Genomic DNA, 21665 nt, shown 5'->3' with positions numbered 1-21665 from the left:
CTGCACAGACGTTCCTTGTATTTCCGTTCTCTGGAGCCGAGGCCGTCTCGTCTCGTCTCGCCTCGACAAGGAGACGAGGTAAGAGAAGGGGGGACTTATTTAGTCTCCATTCCCTGGTTCGAGTCTTCAGTACATACTCTTCAGGGATATTCATGCCAGCTTCGCCCCTCTCGGGTATCGCGTCCTTAGCTCGCTCTCTTGGTTAATAGATAAAGGATAATGGGATCAGGGGAAGAGAGGATCGGAGTAAGGGGGAAGGGGACAGAGGGGCGTGGAGAGAACAGTTGATAACCTGAAAGAGGTACCCCTCAAAGGACCATCCATACCCAATTGTCTCGTTGCTCATCATGTTATACGAACAAATATAATATACACTTTGGCTCTGGCTTCCATGCGCCGAGCCGCCTGATTATTCGATCCTGGGCAGCGAGTCCCTTGCGTCCCTCAATACAAGATACTCGATAGCGTCGATCTCACCGTGCTGATGCAGCGATAGCAGAGGAAACGGTGTATGCGACGTCCTCTCTGGCGACACCGCCGCCCGTTTGCCCTTACCACCGGGACTACTCCTCCCGCTCTCTCCAGTGAGTATTTTCTTCGGTACACCGATCATCCAGACTCCTTGTTGTTCCCACCGTCTCTGCCGCTTGACGGACCCTTGCCAGTCTCGGCGCCATTGCAGCGCGAGGTCTGTGTGCCACAGACTGCCCATTTTCGAGGGTCCGTTAAGTGAGGCCTCGATGTTGGTCCAGCCACTGTCCTCGTCAGCAAGAGAGGCAGTCCCGGAAGGTGGTAGCTCGCCGACGAAACCCTCGCCGAGGTTGAGGCCAAGGTTGGCGTGGATGATATGGCCCTTGGTACGCAGTCGGTTGTCTGGGTGATGGAGTAGGAAACTTCCGAGCACCATGGCTGACCACGTCAGGCACATTCTTTGCTCGGCGGACTCGGAGAAGCCTTCGAGCTGCTTGTTGATAAACGTACTGGCGAGGTCCGCTAGGGCTGGCAAGAAGTCAAACTGCTCAGAGTCATGGCCCTTTGCCCCTTGTGCCTCGGGACCCTCACCGACATGGTGACGGTAAAGCTGTAGACAAAAGGCAACGAGCGCACAGCACAGCTGAATCTCTGTTGCACTGAGGTTGTCGCACGACTGCAGAATCTGGTCGAATTGGCGGCACCTTTCAATAAGTTCCAAGGCTCGTCTGCTCTGCCCAGCAAGGTTTTGAAATGGCTGGATTCGGTCTAACAACCGTTGCATTGAATTCAGCGACGCGGCAAGGTCGACTGAAAGATCTAGTCCGGAGAGTAATGTTGGTGATTGTGCGCGCATGTGGCGTTTCGGCGGACTGCTTCGCCCTGACTGCGGCTCGGTGCTCGCTGGTTCTGATGGATTGCTGTGATTACGAACGAGAATCTTACGATTCCGGTAACCGTGCAGGGCTTTCCAGCTGTACATTGTCAATCATTCCTACAGTCTTGGAGAGCTTGAAGAGGCTATACACGTACCTATCTAACCGATTCTGAACCACTCGAGCGACCTCATTGTTTGGGTGGTCGTCTATATAACGCTGTGCGATTTTTCGGAATGCTTCGAAATGGGCAACGAACGCCTCCGCCTCGCTCGACATGTACTGTCAAATGTGAGCGGTGAATTAGCATGACTGTTGGTGCAATTAAGGCTTACGGCAATGCTAATCATTCGGCCAATCGTGAAGATGACGGCCTCGTCCTGTCCGTTGTCGCTCAAAGACACTCTTTGTCGCAGCCTCGTCATTGCTAAGCCACGATGATACAGCATCAACTGGTCCTCCGACGGACGGTTGCCCTGAGCCAGGACCCATGCTGTTTGGCTGACGGCCACAGTGGCATCGAACAGCATCTCATCTTGAAGCGCAAGTGGCCAGCAGAGGTCGAGTTGTGTATTGTAACCCATCAGTTGGTCGAAATTGCCGGCTTTATGAGGAGCCCATACATGGATATCTAAGTTCATTGTCAACATGGTCCATGATCAGAAGCAAATTGGTCGTAGGGCATTTACTCACGATAGTCAACCATGAACATGACTTCCTTTGTATTCGAACCAGGAAAGGCACTGAAGGGGTCTGTTCGCAGTCCTGTCTGAAGCGCAAGGTTCATCTCTGTCTCGTTTGCTTCGTCCAACTCAGTTGATTGTTCTTCAGATATCCCGCTCGTAAGCGGCGATTCCCTTCCCTGGTTTTCGACCGGAGGCGTGGACGAGGTTGACCTCCAGCCAACCAAGCTCCGGGCGTATCCAGCATCTTGCCGCGCGGAAAGCCTCTGCTGTTGGCGTTTCCCTGCGCTTTGAAATCGTCGTGCTTGGCTGGAAACCAGTTTAGATTTTTCTCTCCGAACCGACTCCGGACGTTGGTCAATGAAGACGTGCTCCGGAACGCTGGCAGAAGTATTCTCCTTCTTGGACTGTTCAGACATATGCGATTGATTACCTTTGAAGGGTTGTGGGGGACAAGCACTGCAGTGAATTCAGAGAGGGTTTGTTGTGCCAGTACGGTTGATATATGAGTCTCCCTTCCCTCGCCATAGGAGCCAACGGCGCCGGCTTTGCTTTAAAGATTTGCCCTCTACAACATATTCCAGCCAACACCAAAGAGGTATCTAGAACCTTTAATTTGGGCAATGACTCAGCTTGCGCCAAAAAAAGAGAATGCTGAAGCACAAGGATGGCTATTGATGGGACATGCGTGGTTCTAGCCACATCCACTCACGCTTGCTCGGAACCCTGGGTTCGAGGCTGTCTGTGCGCGCTTTCTGGAGTTCGACAGGGGATATGTATTGTTAATCCAGCCCTGCCGATCCGTTCGACGACCCGAGGATAGCCATCGAAGACGCAAGGCTTTTTGCCCGAGATCAGCCCAGCCGATAGTGGGCTCGCCTGTGCCGGAACGATACAACCCTTCGTGTGGATCCGGCGGAAGTTTCCTTCGTACTCAGCTAACAAGGGCGGCTGATTGGAATCCCGTCCTATATCCGATTGATCAACTCTCCAGCCTTGTGCGAGAAGCGAGGATGATCGCCGTGTCGATAAAGGAGGAATAGCCAGGCAATTACATGAGGCTTTAGCTCGAACCGCTTCGTCACATCTTTGCTGGATTGGATTGAGAGCCATCTCCAAGGCCAACGACGGCAGGGTCCGACCAGCTGAATAATGCTCGTTCAACCGTTGATGTCTGGCGTTCGAATATTCTCGCTCCATCTTGTGGCAAGGTCCTGAACAGGCCCAACTGAGACTCACAGTCAATGCAACGTTGGCTTTCTCGATCTTGACCGCTGTGGAAGATCGATTCTTGGCCAGGTCAGGCTTCCTGCGTTAGAAGTCGTTCCCCCTCGAAAGCTACCGGATTGGGCAGGCGCTAAGGAAACCGCGACTAGATATGTAGATATTCCACTGGTTGAACAGAGGATCGAGGCCCGGTCAGGGACACCACCTCACAACTTCTTCCCCGTTTCTTAGCGAAACCCTGCCAAGTAAACACTGGAAGTTCGTCGAAGCGAGATAAGTATAATACGGACCAGGGAGAGCTTCTCGAATGGGAAGAAGCCGCTGAATCCGACTTTGAAAGCATTTCACCAGGGAAATCGTGACGCGCCAAATCCCTGTCCTTGGGGGACATGTGCTTCGCCCCCAATGACCTTTCTGGGTTAAACTTCTCTCGTCTCTAATTGGCTGTCGTTCTGGGATTTATCGTGTTCAAACAGATGGATTCGACTCGAAAACCACACGAGGTTTTAACGTATTGGCCTCTTAACTCAGTTTTCAACTCGAACGCCCTTTGAATAAGCAAGATGCATGGCGAGAAGACGTCAGTTCTCCTGGATTCTTTCCAAGTCTATCCAGGAGACGCGCAGAAGCAACCTATAAAGGCGGCCTGCATTCAACTGGTCAAGGTTTGCCTTGCCATAGTTATTCAGCCCTTCTCTGAGTACACAACGCCCACACTCTGAACAAGAAGGTTCATCTTGCTTTCAGACAAAATGGGTTCCATTACAGAGCGCGCCATTCCGGCGGGGAGTCTTGTCGTCGTGAGTGGAGCAAATGGTTTTATCGCAAGTCATGTTGTTGATCAGCTTCTGCTGGCTGGCTATCGTGTCAGGGGGACTGTTCGGAACTCCCAGAAGTCTGCTTGGCTAATTGATTACTTTGGCAACAAATATGGTCCCGGCAAGTTCGAGCTGATTGAGGTGCCGGAGATGGCCGAGGATGGAGCTTTCGACGAGGCCGTAAAGGGCGCCTCTGGATTCATTCACACCGCAACACCGGTCATGGTGTCGTACGATCCAAATGAAGGCATCCCCATTGTGGTAAATGGCACTGTGAACGCGCTCAAAGCTGCGGCTGGCGAGCCCTCAGTCAAACGCTTTGTGCTGACTTCGTCCTCCACTGCTGCGATCAGTCCGAAGCCGAATGTCGAGTTCAGCGCAGATGAAACGACTTGGAATGAGGAAGCAGTAAAAGCAGCCTGGGCACCTCCGCCCTACGAAGGTGAACAAAGAAAGCTCGACGTGTATTCCGCCAGTAAAACACAAGGCGAGCAGGCCGCTTGGAAGTTCATGAAAGAGGAAAAGCCTGGTTTTGTCCTGAACACAGTCCTCCCAAACTGCAACATGGGTCTGGTGCTCTCACCTGAGCATCAAGGGGCGCCAAGCACGGTCGGCTGGCTAAAGGCACTCTGGAACGGGTTCAAGGGGCAAGAGAAACTCGCATTCAACCCGCCGCAGTACTATGTGAACGTGCAAGACAATGCACGTATCCACGTTGGTGCCTTGATTTGTCCGGATGTCCTAGGAGAGCGCTTGTTTGCCTTTGCCTACCCTTTCAACTGGAACGATATTCTGGCCGTGTATAGGAAATTGTACCCTGAACACAAATTCCTGGATGATCTCCCAGATCTCGGCAGGGATCTCAGTAAGATCTCTAACGAAAGGGCGGAGGAAATTGTGAAACGATTTGGAAGACCAGGGTGGACGAACTTGGAGGACACGATCCGTGACACTACGAAGGATTGGGCTTGAGCAAGAGAGTTGAGGTGTCGTGGATGTTGGTAAAAGGAGAAATTGATTGATTTTGGAGAGAGATGGTCATAAACTGCTCACGTGATGTAATCACGTGAGACTATGCCACACAATGCCTGGCAGTTCCGAACCCAGCCCGGCTTTTTCCTAGCTTCATCCTTGTCCTCATTTCAAGTATTGTCCTCCGCAAATCGCAGGTCGTCATCATGATGAGTCTCCGTCACCTTTGGCTTCTTTAGCCCGCGGACCTCGACCCCAAGAAATGATACATATTCGACAGCCGGCCGATGGTTCGGCAATTTGAGGGGTTGTAAGATACCTCCAGTTCTTCCTTGGTCTTTCGTATTCCAACGTTCCAAGTCACTCATTCAAACCCTTTATTTTCTGTCCATCTTGATCCTTTGTCTTCCTTCACTCAAGGGCTGTTCCTCGCAACCATGAGGTACCAAACTCTCCGATTTACCGTGTTCTACAAAGAGCCAAAGCAAGAAAGCAGACAGGCGTCGAATGCGCAACCCTCGAGCACGTCGCTATCGTCAGGATCTAATCTGCGGTCACCAACTTCGACGGTTTCCCTGCTGTCAAGATATTCGACGACTTCGACGTCGGATCCGCAGACGAGAAGCGATGGAGAAGCAAGAAGACGATGAACGAGCAGGGAAAGTGCAGATATTTATATCCACCGGAGTCAGGTCTTGACCATGTGGTTCTCCCTCAAAAACCAATGACCCAAGGCAATCGACCACCCCAAGGCTTCTGAGAAGGACTTCCGAAAAATTCAACCAAGCATGCGATTGAACCAATCTCTGACAGAACGCACCAATCCAGAGAGTCTATTGTGCCTGTATACCTGAGGCAGGATGATCCTGACAACCCTCCTAGCGATCGGTGGATGAAGCCCCAGCAGGTCAATTATCTCAGGGGAGACAGATTGCCGGGATACTCCCCTTTCGGATACCGAACGTCGGCGTCCCGCCCACGTTTTGGTTGCACCCAAAATCTTCGTGTATGGACTAATGATTTATGAGAGAAATGTACATGAACACTGATTGATGGCTGTGGATGCGGAAGTATAAAGTTATGGCTGGTATGTAAGATGTACAGAGTACGGAGTATAGAGCGCAGAGCTGGAGGACATGATATGTGGATTTAGTGATACCCAATATGACTTATTCTAAGTGTTTTCTCGTGTACCGAGCAATCGCATGATCATATGAGTCGATTGAAAAGGAAAGCCATGTGACATGCTGATCCTGCTTTCGCATCACCTGAGCACTCGTAATGCTACTGTTAATATCCTTTCTCGCAAGGTATTTTTCACATGCCTCGGACGGATTGAGGGCTGAGCGTAGATGGATGAATCAAGTTTAGAGACCCTAAGGGGGTCGCTGGAAGGCCGCGGAGGCAGAGACCGAAGCATGTGAAGTCCGCAGGCTGGGCTTGGAGAAGACTTATGCGGGGGCAGCATGGAGCCTGGAGCAGCCGCTATAGGGGCTGAGTGGCGGCCAATACCCCTACTAGACTCTCTTCACAAGGTACTCTGCGCGGTAAAGGTGAGAACTGCGAGCCTCGCACAGTGGGTTGTGTCAAAAAAGGGAATTTTTCCCGCGACGAGTCGAGGTCTAGTGCATGAGAAGTCGACAACCTCGACAAGCTTTGCTGTACCCCAGAAGATATAAAAGCCAGGCTCACAGCCTCCAGAAGCACAATCAACCATATCTACCTAGGTACCAAGGTGCTTCGGTATTGAAAAGTTGTGGGTGCCAAAGTCATTGTGTACGGGTAGGCCGTCGGGTACTTGATACTAGTGGTACAGCCTACAGGGACTACTAGGTACTAGGTAGTTGTGGGCACCGCGGGCATCGTGGGCACCAACCAGCTGGAACATATTTGGCAGTCAGTGTCAGTCAGTGGCAGTCCGTGGCAGGTCACCGGGAAGCCGAGGTTCATTTTCTGTGAATTGTCGTTTCCTAGGTTGCCAGTTGCCCGCCTGCGTGTCGTCAACCACAATCCTTTGCATCGAGTCCGAATCCCCGTTACTGGCTGCGCAGGTGATCGATCTCGCTCGAGCTTCAAAAACTCATTCTTCCTCCCTTTCGATTCTGCACCTCGACAACCTCCTCCCAACCATCTGATCCTGTGTGCGAATCGCTTCTGTCTCTATCCGCCATGGCCCCTCCTCGTGTCATTGTTGTTGGCGGAGGCCGTAAGGAATCCTTCATCTTACGATTCTGGAGCAATCGATCGGCTAACTCTTCGAAACTCCAGTGTCCGGTCTCAGCGCCGCCCATACCGTCTATCTGAATGGAGGTAACATCCTTGTTTTGGACAAGAACAGTGAGTTGGGAAGTCGTTCCGGCACAACTCCACCATCGCTGATGCATGCGCAGACTTCTTTGGCGGCAACTCTACCAAGGCCACCTCCGGCATCAACGGCGCCCTCACCCGAACGCAGGTCGATCTCGGCATTCAAGATAGCGTCAAGCAATTCTATGAGGACACGCTGAAATCAGCTCGTGACAAGGCTAGACCCGACCTGATTCGAGTTCTCACGTACCAATCCGCTGCAGCCGTGGAATGGCTTCAGGATGTGTTCAATCTCGACCTCACTCTTGTTTCTCGCTTGGGGTATGTGCGATTTTCAAACTTTTCTGAGAGCAAAGCTAATGCAATGTACAGCGGTCACTCCTTTCCCCGAACCCACCGAGGACATGATGCAAAATTCCCCGGGATGGCCATCACCTATGCCTTAATGCAAAGATTGGAGGAGCTCACCGAATCCGACCCCGAGAGAGTTCAGGTCATCAAGAAGGCCAAAGTCACATCTTTGAACAAAGAAGGCAACCTAATCACCGGTGTTACCTACGAATATGGCGGTGAGACGCACTCGGTGGATGGAGTAGTCATTCTGGCCACTGGTGGATATGCCGCCGACTTCACAGAGACTTCCCTTCTCAAGAAGCACCGACCAGACACGTTCAATCTGTCATCAACCAATGGTACACATGCCACTGGTGACGGGCACAAGATGTTGATGGCGATCGGCGCGAATGATATTGACATGGACAAGGTCCAAGTGCATCCTACCGGCCTGGTAGATCCCAAGGATCCCACCTCCAAGTGGAAGTTTTTGGCTGCTGAAGCCCTTCGAGGTGAAGGTGGTATTCTACTCAACAGCGATGGTCAACGATTCTGTGACGACCTTGGCCACCGTGATTACGTTTCTGGCAAAATGTGGGAGGAGAAGGAGAAGGGCAAATGGCCCATTCGCCTGGTTCTCAACTCCAAGGCCTCAAATGTCCTTGATTTCCATACCCGGCATTACTCTGGTCGTGGCCTGATGAAGAAGATGACCGGCAAGGAGCTGGCCAAGGAAATCGGCTGTGGTGAGGCTGCGCTGGACAAGCAGTTCAAGGAATACAACGCTATTGCCAAAGGCGAAAAGAAGGATGCCTGGGGCAAGAAATATTTCCACAACATGCCTATGGACATCAACGACACCTTCCACGTTGCAGTGATGGAGCCCGTCTTGCACTTCACAATGGGTGGCATGGAGATCAACGACAAGGCCCAGGTGCTCAACCAGGAACACAAACCTTTTGAAGCTCTTTTCGCCTGCGGTGAACTTGCTGGTGGAGTTCACGGCGCCAACCGGCTCGGTGGTTCCTCGCTTTTGGGCTGTGTTGTCTACGGCCGTGTCGCTGGTGCCTCAGCGTCACAATACCTGTTGCACAAGCTCACCACCCAAGGAGGTGCCACCGGGGCTTCTCAGCGTCTAGGTCAAATCTCGTTACATATTGATCCTAGCACTCCTGGGAAGATCTCAGTGGAATGGGCAAGTGGTGCTTCCTCTAGTTCGTCGGCGGGTACGCAGACAACCTCGCAGCAAGCGCAAAAGAGCGCAGCGCCCGTGATGGACGGCAACAAGAGCCAAGATCCCGGCAAGAAGAAGGATGTCAACGATATCAGCAACTTCAAGGTGCCGGATAAGGAGTACTCTCTGGAAGAGGTTGCCAAACATAACAAGAAAGATGATCTGTGGATTGCCGTCAAGGGTGTCGTGATGGACGTCACCAACTGGCTCGATGAGCATCCAGGTGGTCCCCAAGCATTGTTCAGCCACATGGGCAAAGATGCCACAGAAGGTGAGTTTGAAAGATACAAATGTGACGATCAAGTTGGCTAATCTTCGTGCAGAGTTTGAGATGCTTCACGATGATGAAGTGATTCCAAAATATGCTGCCGACATTGTCATTGGCCGCGTCAAGGGCCAGGAAGTTCGACTGGAGTATTAGGTCGCGTGATCAGTCTCCCTGGGAAGCATATATTTTGGGAAGATAGCATGGAGTTGACCCTTGTATCATGGGCAGTTATAGCTGCTGTATGCCCTGACATAAAAAATAAATCAAGTTGCCTGTGTTGAAATCGAGTATGAATGCGCATTGCCATGTCGCATGCCCGTCCCTGTCACCCACTCTCACGCAGTCGTAGTAATAGAGGGTTAGCCTGTGCAAATATGGAAATTCCTGGTTCTAATGACGGTCATTTGGCTCCATCACTCCAACCATTATTTTGCTCACTTTCATTCCAACCTAGAAAGCCTCATGCGACTACTTGCCTCTTGTATCAACTCCCTCTTGTTGGCTGGCGTACCTGAGGTCTTGCTAAGGTCGGGAACTGTGGGACAGCGCGGAAAGGTCGCAGCAGATCTTGATTCAGGTAAGGACTGCCTGGTCGTCCTCGCACGTCTCGTCCACCATCCCCACCTTCTGGACGATGCCCAGCACCTCGCGCATCCGAGAGACAAGCCAACATAGGGAAAGGGGTGGATAAGACTTCATACAAGTGCAGAAGGTTGCGCGCACAGCGTCCGGAGTGTCATGGCCACTGGGAGTTTTCCGTCTTCCGATCTGCGACCTACTTGCCATGATCCCCGTTCATACTATGGTCACTTCAGCCTGACTTGCTAATTATGTTTAAATATATAGGCACACGTCGCTGCTGACGCCTCTCGAATTCTCTGGAACCCGTCGATAAGCAGTGGTCACCTTTTTACGCCTGAGTTGATCGCTCCGTCCGAGCCGCAATCATTCTTCCCCTCCAAGATGGACCGCAGGGAGATCCTCTCCAAAGGCTCGGCACTCCAAAAAGCCATCGCGGCGAAGGAGCCCTCTGCGAACATCCTGACAATACTGCGCGACCTAAAGGCCAATGTCCGACCCAGTGAAGAACTACTGCGCGCCACGGGAATAGGCAAGATCGTCAATAAAGTGAAGGGAGTACCAAATCTGGACCCCCAAGTCAGCCAACTTGCAGCAGAGATAATATCGCGCTGGCGGCATGTGGTTAACGAGCAAAAGTTGGCAAGCGGCACATCAACACCCACGGCCAACGGGGCCAGATCCAACGGCACGAATTCGCCGGTGCCCCAGAAGACCTCCACACCCACACCAAAGGCGTCCAGTCCTGGAGTTGCACCGGAAAAGCGCAACTGGAAAACAGACAAAGTACCTCGCGACGAATTGACATCCGACACAGCGCGAAACAACTGTATTGGGCTGATCTACGACGGTCTATGCCTGGGTTCTGAAATCCCAATGAAACAGATCCTTGACCTGGCGAAGCAAATCGAGTCCGCTGCCCTCAACCTCCCTGACGCCAAAGGATCCTCGGCGTCGGCCGTGTACAAGGATAAAATCCGCTCTTTGTACCAGAACCTCAAAAATAAATCCAATCCGGGATTGCGAGTGCGCATTCTTTCTGGGGAGGTCACCGCAACAAGGTTTGTCACCATGACACACGAAGAGATGAAATCCCGTCAGCAGCGAGAGGAAGACCTCAAGATCGCAAAGGAGAACATGAACAATGCCATGGTGGCGCAGGAAGAGAAGTCTGTGAGTACTTCTCTCGAGTGCGGAAAGTGTCATCAGAAAAAGGTTAGCTACTCTCAGGCGCAGACGCGGAGCGCAGATGAACCGATGACGACATTCTGCGAGTGTCTCAATTGTGGCAACCGGTGGAAGTTTTCTTGAGAGATCGAAACAGCGCTTAGGTTCTATTGTTTTTCGCCAGCGGGGAGATGCTGTATACGGTACTCGTGGAGCAAGGTATCTGGACGACGCTGGGTTTTGGCTCCGTCAAAGGGAAAGATCTTGGGAGAAGAGGAGAGACGGGCCTGAGTTGATCATGGCTTTCTTCGGTCGTGTCCGACTTCTAATGACGAGAGACGAACGAGCGCTGGTCTCGAATCACGTCTTTTGGGGACGTTGATTGTTTTCAGAGGGCTATTGCCTAAGTGCATTGCCAACTGGTCTTCTCATTTCAACTCTCTTTGTGAGTTTTGACAATTCGAAGTGTCACGTCTCAGGGGGGAAAAGGGCATCACACGGCGGGAGCGTGTGTGGGCAGAGGACCGGTCGACGAGAAGCCCGTCATGATTCTGCTCAGCACGGCTGAAAAGGATGGAAGACGATGGACTACATTCGATGCAGGGCCGCACCACACACAGAGATGGTTCTGGAATGCAAAAAGAGCAGTAGGACGAAAAAGCGACCAAAACCCGTTGGAGCGTGGTAGGGTCTTTTGGGTGGGAGAGGGGCGCGGATATCCCTCATGGAATAGGAATTGCAGGCATTGTATCAAGAATTCCCCCAAATGAACATGAAATAATGAATTTTGTGAAACCAAAACCTTTCGGGGCTCTGGACATACCGCGTCTCACCCGGCAAGCCCGATCAACGTGTGTCTCCGGAACACCACCCGTTGCAGGATGCTAAACCGACTCAACGGTTCTGTGAAGGACTGCATCTTCGGATGGGTTTTGCGATCTCGTCCGAGGCCCGAGTACCTCGTGAACTTGTATGGTCGAAGCTTTTGTGGCTTCAAAATCTGACCGACTCGGACCGGAAAGAGTCACTTGTGCCTTCTAGGAGGAGGAGGAGAACGGGTCATGTGGCTGGCCACCCTGCCCCCCTGGTGCTGCTCAGCCTCGTCTAGGAGAACCCTTCATGGAGGAGGGGTGATCGAATCCGTTCGCCGCGGTAGGTGCCAGCGTGTGTGAAAAATTAAATAATAATCAAGCTGAGGACTACACACTCAGTCCAGATTGTGTTTCTCATTTATGTATAAATCTCAAATTTTGGTCCGAAGACAGAATTGACACGCATTGTTCGCGAGCTATTCCGTACAGGATTCAAAGACCACGGCCGGAAGAAGGAACTGACAATGTCGACGACCCGCAAGACCTCGACGATTCTCCTTCTCGCCCGCAAAGGCGGCGTCCTGGACGAGGCTAAATCTCAGCTCCTGCAGGGGAGCGCTGATGCGACAGATTCTTCCACCACCTCCTCTTCCTCATCCCGCCCTGGTCTACGTGTCTATACGGGAACCACCGTCGATGACCTGCGAAGCGCCTTCGACCAAGCCTCCAAAGAAGGCCGCACGATTCAGCATGTTTTCGTCGGCGCAGGCTTGGAGCTTGAGCACCGTCTGGATATTGTCAAGGAGGCCGTCACGCTCAGCAAGGACACTTGTGTGCATTTGAAGGACGCAACATCGGGGCCTACGGGGTTTCTTCCCTTCATCAAGGCTGTACAGGGTAGTAAGCTCGAGGAATCGTGAAACCACCGTACTCCGTGAGGTGATAAGCTGCTTTGAGTACAGATGGCTTGGGGATGTACACAAGACTCTTGTCCAAAGTGCCGATGGAAACTTCAGAAGCGGAGAAAGGGGTAGTGGTGGCTAGGCTTTGTGCCCCCTTCCCATATCTGTAGCTCATGGCTGGCTGGTATACGCCACAATTGGAAGTCGATCAAGAGTGTTTTCGACACAAAGCTGAACTTTAATCGATGAACTCTCGCACTCATGCCGGCCCGGCTCAATGGCCTGAGATCAGGGAGACCAAATCATTCCGGATAGCCTGAAGATGCCAAACCCACTGTGTGCTGGAGCCCACTTTCTCAGATCAATGTCCACATGTGTGGTATCCGTGAATCCTAGACTGAGGAAGAAGTCATGGGCGGCTGGCTCAGAGCAGACCACAAGTGGAATACCCTCAGCCCTTGCCTTTTCGAGGCAGACATGGACCAGTTGCGATCCTACCCCCTGTCGACGAGTCGGAGGTTTGACGCAGATGTACGTTAGTTCTAACTCCTTTGGATCAGTCTGGGTGAAATTCATTCATGGCAAGAAATCGTACCGAAATGATCGACTTCCTCTGTTTCCTTGGCAATCTCAGACACCGCATTGGAAATTGCTGAGAGAAGGTCGGGATTGAAGAACTCGGATATGTCCTGCTGCTTCTCACCACCGGATCCTTGACTAGAAGGCAGTTGGGTCTCCGTACTCTCTGTAGGCGGTCGTTTTCTAGTCAAAGCGACATGCCCGAGGACATCTCCAGATCCTTCGTCAACAGCTTTCAAACAAACTGCCAATTCATCTTTGAATGCTGATTCGACGGCAGCCGCGTAGAGCGGTCTCTGAGCAGCATCATTGGGCCAGTCTTTGAATAAGAGACGGTTGATGGGGAGGGCGAGTTTGCAGGTGTGGACAAGGTCGGAGAGCAAAGGGAGGTCGGAGCTGGAGACTGGGCAGATACGCCGCTCATGATGAGCCATTTCAACTATCCTTCTTCGTTATATATCAGGCTTTGGAATATCCAAGATGTGCTCCGTACTTCTCTCCTCATTCTTGACTATATTAGAAAATTCTCAGGTCTAAAATACTCTGAAGGTCTAGGCACCAGAGTTTTTGAACCCGAACCATGACCGACCTACCTGGTGAAGCACAGGCAGATATGTTTGGTGATGACGATGGGAAAGAGCAGGGACGGTTGTGGTGGTTGACGTGTCATGTACGAGATATCTCAACGACTGTAGTATCCTCTTGTGGGGGGAAGAAGAGTTTCAGGCGCCCGACCAGCCAGGCAACTGTCCGCCCCAACGGGAAGAGCCCCAGGTCCCTTGCCAGGTACCCACCTTAGGTACTCGTAATACCCCGGAACTACTCGTACTTCCCAGGTCCTAGGCACTAGGCGAGGCTTTCTCCCCTCACGCAGTACAATAGCCGCAACGAGGAGCACCAAGCAAATCGGCGACGCGGCACGGTTCGTGACAAAGCCACTCCGTCCCGTCGAGCTCGCCTTCCTCCAGAACTCGAGTGCCCAGGTAGATACGCTTCCAACATTACTCTCAATTTGAGACACATGTCTGCCGTGTGCGTGTCTTGGAACTGGAATTCGGAGATCACGGAGCGCGGAGCATGGATGCACCTGCCGACGCGGCCTCACTACCTAGCCTTCCTCTCACCGTAATCATTTGGCGGCGAACCAAATGTTTAGCGATTGGCGACCAGGCTTCTTTTCCCCTCAAGCGCCCACCACAAGCTTGAGGTTCAATGGGGCCAGCCTTACCAAGGCAGGTCGAGGTCCTTAAAGCTGAAAATCGTCTCGATGGGATCCTTTCGGCTTTCTCCTGCTCACCTGTCGCTATCAATGATACCTCAATGTCGGCTCCGCCAGGAACATGACTGGCGACAGCGACAAGCGAGACACAGAGCAAGAAACCCTCCAGACAACCCCTTCTTCTACCAAGTTCACCATTCCCAAATGTCGTGAATCAACCCTGGATTTCTGCGATGACTCGGTTGAGTGGGCTGTTACAACAGACGATGCATCAAGTGCACAAAACAATGGAGGGTCACCTCAAGGTTGGTCACGCTTCCTAAACGCTCCGCCAGTTGCTCATCGAGATGTGTGTTTTCAGGCTCAACGTCAAGCGCGCCCTCCTTTTCAACCACCTCTACGAGAAGATGCAACCTAGGACCAGAATGCATTCTTCAGCCACCACGAGACTTGGAGCCTGCTATAAGGACGGATATCGCTTTCGGGGATGGTCAGGGCACAGTCGGCTATATTAGCGAGTTTGGGGAGCTTATTCAGGTGAGCCGCATGCTGGATTTCGGACCGCATGGTGTGATACAGGTCCGACCCAACTCAGACATTGCCGATTTCGACCACATCATACAAGGTTCGTGTTCAGGCATCGGGCTGCGCTTGAATAATCGATCGGCCGTTCCGGAGGAAGACTTCCGTCCTGTTTCATACATTCATGACAGGTGGCCGAAGCTCTCATACACCACAGGAGGGGTTGAAGTCGAAATGGTGTTTGCCGTGGTGGATAAGAAAATTGTGCATCAATGCGTGCTTTCTAATAAAGGCAACGATGACGCCACGGTTGACCTGGTATTTGACCTGGGTTTTGCACTGGATGCCCCTCATGATTTTGGTTTCCGAAGCGCCACCAAATTCAAGGGAGGAACATTGACTTCAGGGAATACTTGCATCGTGCTTTGTGGCAACCCCGGTGGCTATGCCAGTTTCGGCGCCTCTTTGTATATTGACCATGGACATCGAGTGCCCCTCGTACCCGTCACTTCGAAAGATCCGCCTGGGACAAGCGGTGAACCAAAGCTTGGTCCTTCTCACGACGGGGGAAAGGAGGCCAAGGAGAAGGAGCTATCAAGGGCCCTTTTTCACCTGCTCCCCATCGAGATTGCATCAGGTAAGCAACGAGAGCTGACAGCTGTTTATGATTTTAGTTGTGGACCTTGGACAAGGGACCAGATATATGATCTGAAAATTATGTGGCCATTAGGTGATGATTTCTACAAGTGGCAACGTCGCAAAGACGATTCGTTCTGGACGGCCTACGATGAAGCTAAGAGCAAGGAAGACAGTGCGCGAGCCAGCAAGATCTTGGAGGACGGGGTGTCCCAAGACGCAGCAGCTCCTGCACAGACCGATGCACATGATGTCCCATCAGACCCTGTCGAAACGACGACACCAAAGCCTCCAAACGAAGAGCAGTCGCCCGTGCAGAAGGGCGAGTCTCTCCTTAAATCTCAGGTACCTTTCCAAAATCTTGGAGGCGAGGGTCTTTTCTCTCATCGTCTGTTCGGTATTGAGTGGAAATCAAGGTGGTCATGGCATGACATTTTGGATGACGACACATTCTGGGATGTTATGTATGGCCCGAGGAGGATGAAATATAAGGAGGAAATGCAAGAGCTTGTAACGGCAGAGTTCAAGAAGTTGAGAGCTAACCCTAAAATTCGTCCGAGTGAGCCGCACCGTGAAGCAGCTCTTGTCCCTGAATCTGCTAATTCTGAAAGGTTGTGGCTACATCAATCTCCATGAAAACCTAAGCAGTCATTGCCCTGGAAAATGGATCAAGGGTCTTCCAGACCAGCCAACCGAATTCCTGTTCCGACGGTACTTGCAACACATTTTATCAGTGGTGCCTATTGGAATCCCTTGGAAAAGAGACGGAGATTGTGCTTACTTCTTCTGCACCGGTGGACTGCATGATGTGAGCATGAGGCCTGCCGCTGCTCTGTAAGGGTCGACCCCAATACCAAATATCGATTCTAATACCGTTCACCAGATATCAGTTCCGTTTCCTCGGCTGTATGCATCGGCTGCTTATGAGTCAAGAAGGTATCATTGATGACTCGTTAAAGAGCTCTCTAACCTCAGACATTGAGAAACTTTGCAAAGGTCATCTCGAGTGGTAAACTATCCTGCTCCAGCATGACCATACCAGTCAAACGTTCTAATTGTGGCGTTCAGGTGTTTTGAAGTCGCCCAAAAGACGAAGAGCGGATTGTGGGCCAGCGTCTACAAGGCCCCAGGTGCTCAAACAACAACACAGGACGACCATCTCCATAGCGCTATCAATTTCCTGAAATTGCTTGACTTCTATGTGGAATTCCCGAAGAGTCGACCGTTCGTTCTTGACACCCTCAATAGGCGACTCCTACCTTGGCTCAAGGCACTTCAGGAGACCCGGAACAAAAACTCTGGCCTCTGGGAATCGGCCCGAGAGACTATACAAGTGTCGTGGTGGGACCCCAATTACCGGCAGGATGAGGAAGTATCCATCCCAAACTACGATTTGTGTGATTCCGTTCAACATTGGCAAACTCTTCAGACTCTCTTCAATATCATCAACGAAGTGAAGGACAATGCCGTTCCCCGATCAGATGCCGACAGCGCAGCTGTGTCGACGTCGCTACAGCATATGGCAAAAGAGCTTCTCGACAGTTTGGAAAGTACCGGTCTCATGACAGATCTAGACCCTTCTGCTTTTCGGGAAAAGATACTGGAGCGGTTCTCTTTTGAGATCGAGAGATCTTCTGTCGAGACTTCCGTCCAATCTGTCGAGTTCAGCAATGAAGCGCCTGTTTCTGGTTCGTTGGTGGAAGAGATGAAGGCTAACAAGAAGAGACTCCTTGCCATCAAACGCTGTGCAAAGGAGCGGCCGAGATGGAACTGGTGCATATTAACCAATTTTTCTCTCTCCTTTACAATTCAGCTGATTCTTCCTAGGTATGCAGAGGCCATGATACTGTGCCCCAAATTCGATCTCGGCTTTTTTGATCATGATCGTCCTTCAAAACGACTTGATGAGTGGTCGAAGGCCGTCGAGGCACAACAATTTCAGCTCGAGCAGTTTTGGAGAAAACCTCTCCGATACCTTTTGGCACTGATTTTGGCTCTGGATTGTAATATCTCTCTGGATAGATCGAAAGATCCAGCGACAATGGCCTCCACATGTAGGATGATCCTGCTGGGATGCGTCCTGGGCAACGGGCTGATGGCTGAAGAGGTGGATCCGAAAAACAAAAAGCCCCAAAGCAGACTGCGGAACTTTCCAACCGCTGTCTTTGGGGTACCCTATTATTTATTCAGGGTGACTTATGGGGACTTGCTTGGAGTGTTCCCGAAGCAAATTTCCAATTCGCCCGGCAATACTAGAGTTGGCATCACAGTAAATGAGAAGCTCTGGAAAAAATCTTACAAAGCCATCCGGTCGAGGACGAAGGCCGGCCTGTATAACCTTGCAAATGTTGACAGGGCCAACGTGGTCGATCTGACTGAGACATGCGAACCAGAATGGTTGTTCGATGATCCATGGTACTGTATCGATGGGTCACGGAAGCATGAGAGACCACTGACGATCACAGGTATTTCACGCAAGAGGACCCTCTGGCGGACAGAGCCGAGGGCGAACGTGGCCCTTCAAAATATATCAAAGAAACAGTCCAATCGGGATTAAAACTTCTAAAGGACTTCGACCGTGATGAAGGGAGCTCTCCCTACGCCGTGTTCAACGACTCCATTCAATTACACAGTCGCAATAACGACAATTTTTGGGCAGACGCCGACGAAGAACGCCCTGGAAGTGTTGTTGATGTGATCAGGACCGGCAAGCGCCAGTCGCAGATCCTGGAAGAAATCCCCAACGCCTGGGAACTTCTGGACCACATATGGAAGAAGAGAACCAAGAACGATGTGAAGAAGAGACTAATGTAAGTTATGAGTCTGCAAACGACCCCGAAATCGACGATACAAATTGACATATGATCTACAGATACGTATACAATTGTGGACCAAGGTTCTCATTATCGGTATGGCCACGGATTTTCTCTACGCCGAAAGCGATTTGGTTGCTCCTCGACTGACAAGCGGAACAAGCTCTATCTTTCTGTCCCTGAGCGAGAACGATACTCGATGGCGACTTTTCTGGCTCGCCACCAGACGCGGGACGTGTTTCATCGCGAAGATGTACGAACAATTTCCATGGTCCTATAAAGGAAGCTCATCCCTAATGTCTAAAATCGCAGACGCACAAGACCATTAACTCTTGGATCACAGAACTGCACCTAGGGTTCTACAGAGTCATTTCGGACTTGTCAGCCCCTGCTGCCGAGGATGATTCAGACGAGGAGCAAGTTCCACCCAGTCGGACCATATTCTCGGGCAAGCCATTTCGGCTTCCGGGGGATGAGACAAAACTCATCGAGAAATGCGCAATTGGGTTCCGCTTTGATGGCGACCTTTATGATCGATATTGGACATGTTTTGTCGCGGTGTATCTGCCCCAATGTGGCCACGAAGATCGATGGTTTGCTGATGTCGATTCCTTCAAGTTGACCAGGCCCACTGGAGAAGGGAACAAGGACACCGAACACAGCCAGCGAAAGATTTTGGAAGCCAGGTGGTTTGAGAGAGCGACCAGAATTATATGCGAAGAGACTCGACGAATTTTGAGAGTGATTTCCCATATTCTGGGCGAAGATGTGGGTACATGTCCGCTGCACAAATTGTGATTTCGAAACTGATCTAGCAACAGCGCAATGGACGATACACTGCCACTTCCTACGACACCTTCCGCGAGACCTTTGAGAGCAACAAGACCACCTACTCCCGATATGGAGAAATGGTTAACTTTCTCCGTCACGTTCTTGAGAATCTTGAAGCGGTCCGAAATGTTGCTGACAAGTGGGAAACCCGAGAAACCGCACGCGAAGTTCAGCCTCGTTGGACTCGGGACGACGAAGCTGCTTACGCCCACGAGATCTCTATCTGGCGTCGCCGAGCCCAAGCCAACGTCCGTAACATGGCTCATTTGGAAAAGCAAATCGAAGCGAAACTGGATCACATCAAACAACTTCGAGAGTGGCTTCTTGACGATCTGCAACTCAAAGAAGCAAGAGTGTCAAACCGTTCTGCGGACGACGTGCGGATTTTCACCTACGCTACTGTCGTCTTCTTGCCTCTCAGTTTCGCGTCAAGCATCTTCAGCATGGGCGGAGCGCCCTCGCACAGTACCGCGGTCTCATTTGTCACTGCCGCAGTCATTGCGCTGGTTGCAACCATTGCGTTTGTGCTCAATGCTGGGACGTTTATGCGGGCGATTGCTCAATGGAAAATATGGGTTTTCGATCTGCCGGATGAGGCTGGCTTCACCGAACACTCGGAAAGCCAGTGGCGCAGAGTTGGACAGAAGTTTACTGACTGGTTTGTGCGCTATCCAGCCGCCCGTGTCCTAGATGCTTGGAAAGTGGTCAGAATGAAGGATCATAAAGCCATCGTCGGCAAGCTACTTCTGGGCATCCTTATGTCTCCTCTTTTCGCTTTCACGTGGATTTTTGGTTTCCTGACACTCAATCTATACGATTTGGTCATGCTCCTATTCCTCGATCTGCCTCGGTATCCAGGAAGACGCCGGAAGCACCAGACTCAACTCAAAACTACAGAATCCGTCGTGCAACTGGCAGACACTCAGAAAGCCACCAGGGACAAGGAGAAGAAAGGTGGCAAGTCCTCAGCAGAGGCCTCCAACGAGAAAGAAGCCCGCAGACGTGGAGCGGAGAAGGCCAGGGAGAAATGGCGACAGGAAAGACTCAAGCACTTTATGCACAAGCCACGTATCGTGGACATCTCCAAGCATTTGAGTGAGGGAAAGACGATCCAAGAAATCCAGAAAGCGCACAGGCAAGATCTTGAGAAGAGGAAGACCGAGCTGCAAGAGCGCAGGCAAAAGTACCGCCATGCGATAGAGAGTGTCTCCGATTTCAGCGGGAGCGAAGATGAGGACGAAAAGCCTCGCAAACCCCACGAGCGGAGAAGGGCCCTCGCGCGTATGTTCGGGAGGAGACGGCAGGAGTCCGACGTCGAGGCCAGGAACGACCAAACCGAACTGGTTCAAGAGAATGGTGCGAGCGAGAAGGTAATATAGCGTATCATGGGTCTGTTGGAGACCGCAGGCCACTCGGGCTACTCAGATGCTTGTGAATTGGTATTCAACAATAATATGTCTAGGTAGAGAGAAATCATGCCGACTTTGCCCCTTGATTTGTCTCCTCGTGCTGTAAGTGGCATTTTCAGCCTCCTCTTTGTGCCAGGATGCGATAGTTACACTGCCGAGGACTCAACCTTCACCCCTGAGCATGAAGTTCAAAACAACCTAGAAGGTGCGCAGTCCCGATATGTCTACGGAGTAGCCACACTTGGGAGTTCAAATGAGGCGCGCTCAGCCCCTAAACTTCGCCTGATTGGGAGGATGAGCTCCTGCGAGGATGCGGCTGCCTATCCCACGGCTGTGGTCAACGAGGCTGCCATATAATATCAGGTTTCCTCGCAGCCACCACTTTACAGCAACCGCCGCGCCGACTTCAGAAACGAATGGCGGTATTCTATCGACCCTTGAACACAACGGCATCCCTCTACTTTTGCTAGATACTAGCTGCCTCTAATTAGGTGGCCACCTCGTCGTCAGTGAGCACGGCGTGTCGGACTGTGCCATTATTTATCTCTGAAGTCGGCGTCGACGGCAACCACCTCAGCTGTCCGACGTAGGCATAAGTGGCATGATGGAGTTGGCACACGGGCCGCGCCGTCCCTCTTCACCCATTCGGTTTGTGTGGGATCCTCAATTCTCGGTGCGCCAGCCCATCAGCTACGTTGCCGAAGACAGTCGACTGGAGCCTGATCCCTCCGAAACCATCACGACCTCGTTTCTCAACTTTCGGTCCAGCCACCTGGATCCTCCAGACTTGACGTTCAGGGCACTTGCCAGGTTCCTAAATCAAGGTGATATCCAGCATTTGAGGGATAGGACCCTCCCTGCGCGACTTACTCGCCTGGCACTCCTTGACGACCGCAGAGATCCATGCGGACTAGACGACAGCCAGCCGGGCCAGCGGCCAACGAGCAATGGACTGACCCGAAGCTGGACATCAGAACAGTACAGTCGACGACCCCCTGCCGGTGAGAG

At 51.8% G+C, this 21665-nt stretch overlaps 7 protein-coding genes across 7 annotated transcripts; 5 read left to right on the top strand and 2 right to left on the bottom strand.

Moving 5' to 3' along the window:
* Positions 1 to 409: 409 nt before the first annotated feature.
* On the bottom strand, positions 410 to 2448 carry Z520_00307 (uncharacterized protein; the record flags this gene model as incomplete). Its single annotated transcript, XM_016770828.1, has 4 exons — positions 410 to 1445; positions 1504 to 1628; positions 1682 to 1977; positions 2040 to 2448. 4 exons carry the CDS (start codon positions 2446 to 2448, stop codon positions 410 to 412), a joined length of 1866 nt encoding a protein of 621 aa, XP_016637738.1.
* Positions 2449 to 4008: 1560 nt separating this feature from the next.
* On the top strand, positions 4009 to 5046 carry Z520_00306 (uncharacterized protein; the record flags this gene model as incomplete). The annotated part of the gene is made up of 1 exon (XM_016770827.1): positions 4009 to 5046. One exon carries the CDS (start codon positions 4009 to 4011, stop codon positions 5044 to 5046), a length of 1038 nt encoding a protein of 345 aa, XP_016637737.1.
* A 2169-nt stretch (positions 5047 to 7215) lies between these two features.
* Z520_00305 (uncharacterized protein) lies at positions 7216 to 9341 on the top strand (the record flags this gene model as incomplete). Its single annotated transcript, XM_016770826.1, has 5 exons — positions 7216 to 7252; positions 7315 to 7383; positions 7437 to 7674; positions 7726 to 9191; positions 9244 to 9341. The coding sequence occupies 5 exons, from the start codon at positions 7216 to 7218 to the stop codon at positions 9339 to 9341; spliced, it is 1908 nt and encodes a 635-aa protein (XP_016637736.1).
* An 810-nt stretch (positions 9342 to 10151) lies between these two features.
* Z520_00304 (uncharacterized protein) lies at positions 10152 to 11078 on the top strand (the record flags this gene model as incomplete). The annotated part of the gene is made up of 1 exon (XM_016770825.1): positions 10152 to 11078. One exon carries the CDS (start codon positions 10152 to 10154, stop codon positions 11076 to 11078), a length of 927 nt encoding a protein of 308 aa, XP_016637735.1.
* A 1192-nt stretch (positions 11079 to 12270) lies between these two features.
* Positions 12271 to 12666, top strand: Z520_00303 (uncharacterized protein; the record flags this gene model as incomplete). The annotated part of the gene is made up of 1 exon (XM_016770824.1): positions 12271 to 12666. One exon carries the CDS (start codon positions 12271 to 12273, stop codon positions 12664 to 12666), a length of 396 nt encoding a protein of 131 aa, XP_016637734.1.
* Positions 12667 to 12936: 270 nt separating this feature from the next.
* On the bottom strand, positions 12937 to 13661 carry Z520_00302 (uncharacterized protein; the record flags this gene model as incomplete). Its single annotated transcript, XM_016770823.1, has 2 exons — positions 12937 to 13190; positions 13244 to 13661. 2 exons carry the CDS (start codon positions 13659 to 13661, stop codon positions 12937 to 12939), a joined length of 672 nt encoding a protein of 223 aa, XP_016637733.1.
* Positions 13662 to 14567: 906 nt separating this feature from the next.
* On the top strand, positions 14568 to 20627 carry Z520_00301 (uncharacterized protein; the record flags this gene model as incomplete). The annotated part of the gene is made up of 12 exons (XM_016770822.1): positions 14568 to 14751; positions 14808 to 15605; positions 15699 to 16163; positions 16216 to 16438; positions 16488 to 16613; positions 16673 to 17377; positions 17432 to 18019; positions 18070 to 18414; positions 18477 to 18513; positions 18581 to 18670; positions 18730 to 19185; positions 19233 to 20627. 12 exons carry the CDS (start codon positions 14568 to 14570, stop codon positions 20625 to 20627), a joined length of 5412 nt encoding a protein of 1803 aa, XP_016637732.1.
* Between the last annotated feature and the right edge of the window lie 1038 nt (positions 20628 to 21665).

Source organism: Fonsecaea multimorphosa (assembly GCF_000836435.1).
Source record: "Fonsecaea multimorphosa CBS 102226 unplaced genomic scaffold supercont1.1, whole genome shotgun sequence".
Taxonomy (NCBI): domain Eukaryota; kingdom Fungi; phylum Ascomycota; class Eurotiomycetes; order Chaetothyriales; family Herpotrichiellaceae; genus Fonsecaea; species Fonsecaea multimorphosa.
The sequence above is the reverse complement of the archived record's forward strand: the minus strand, read 5'-3'. Positions and strand labels throughout refer to the sequence as shown.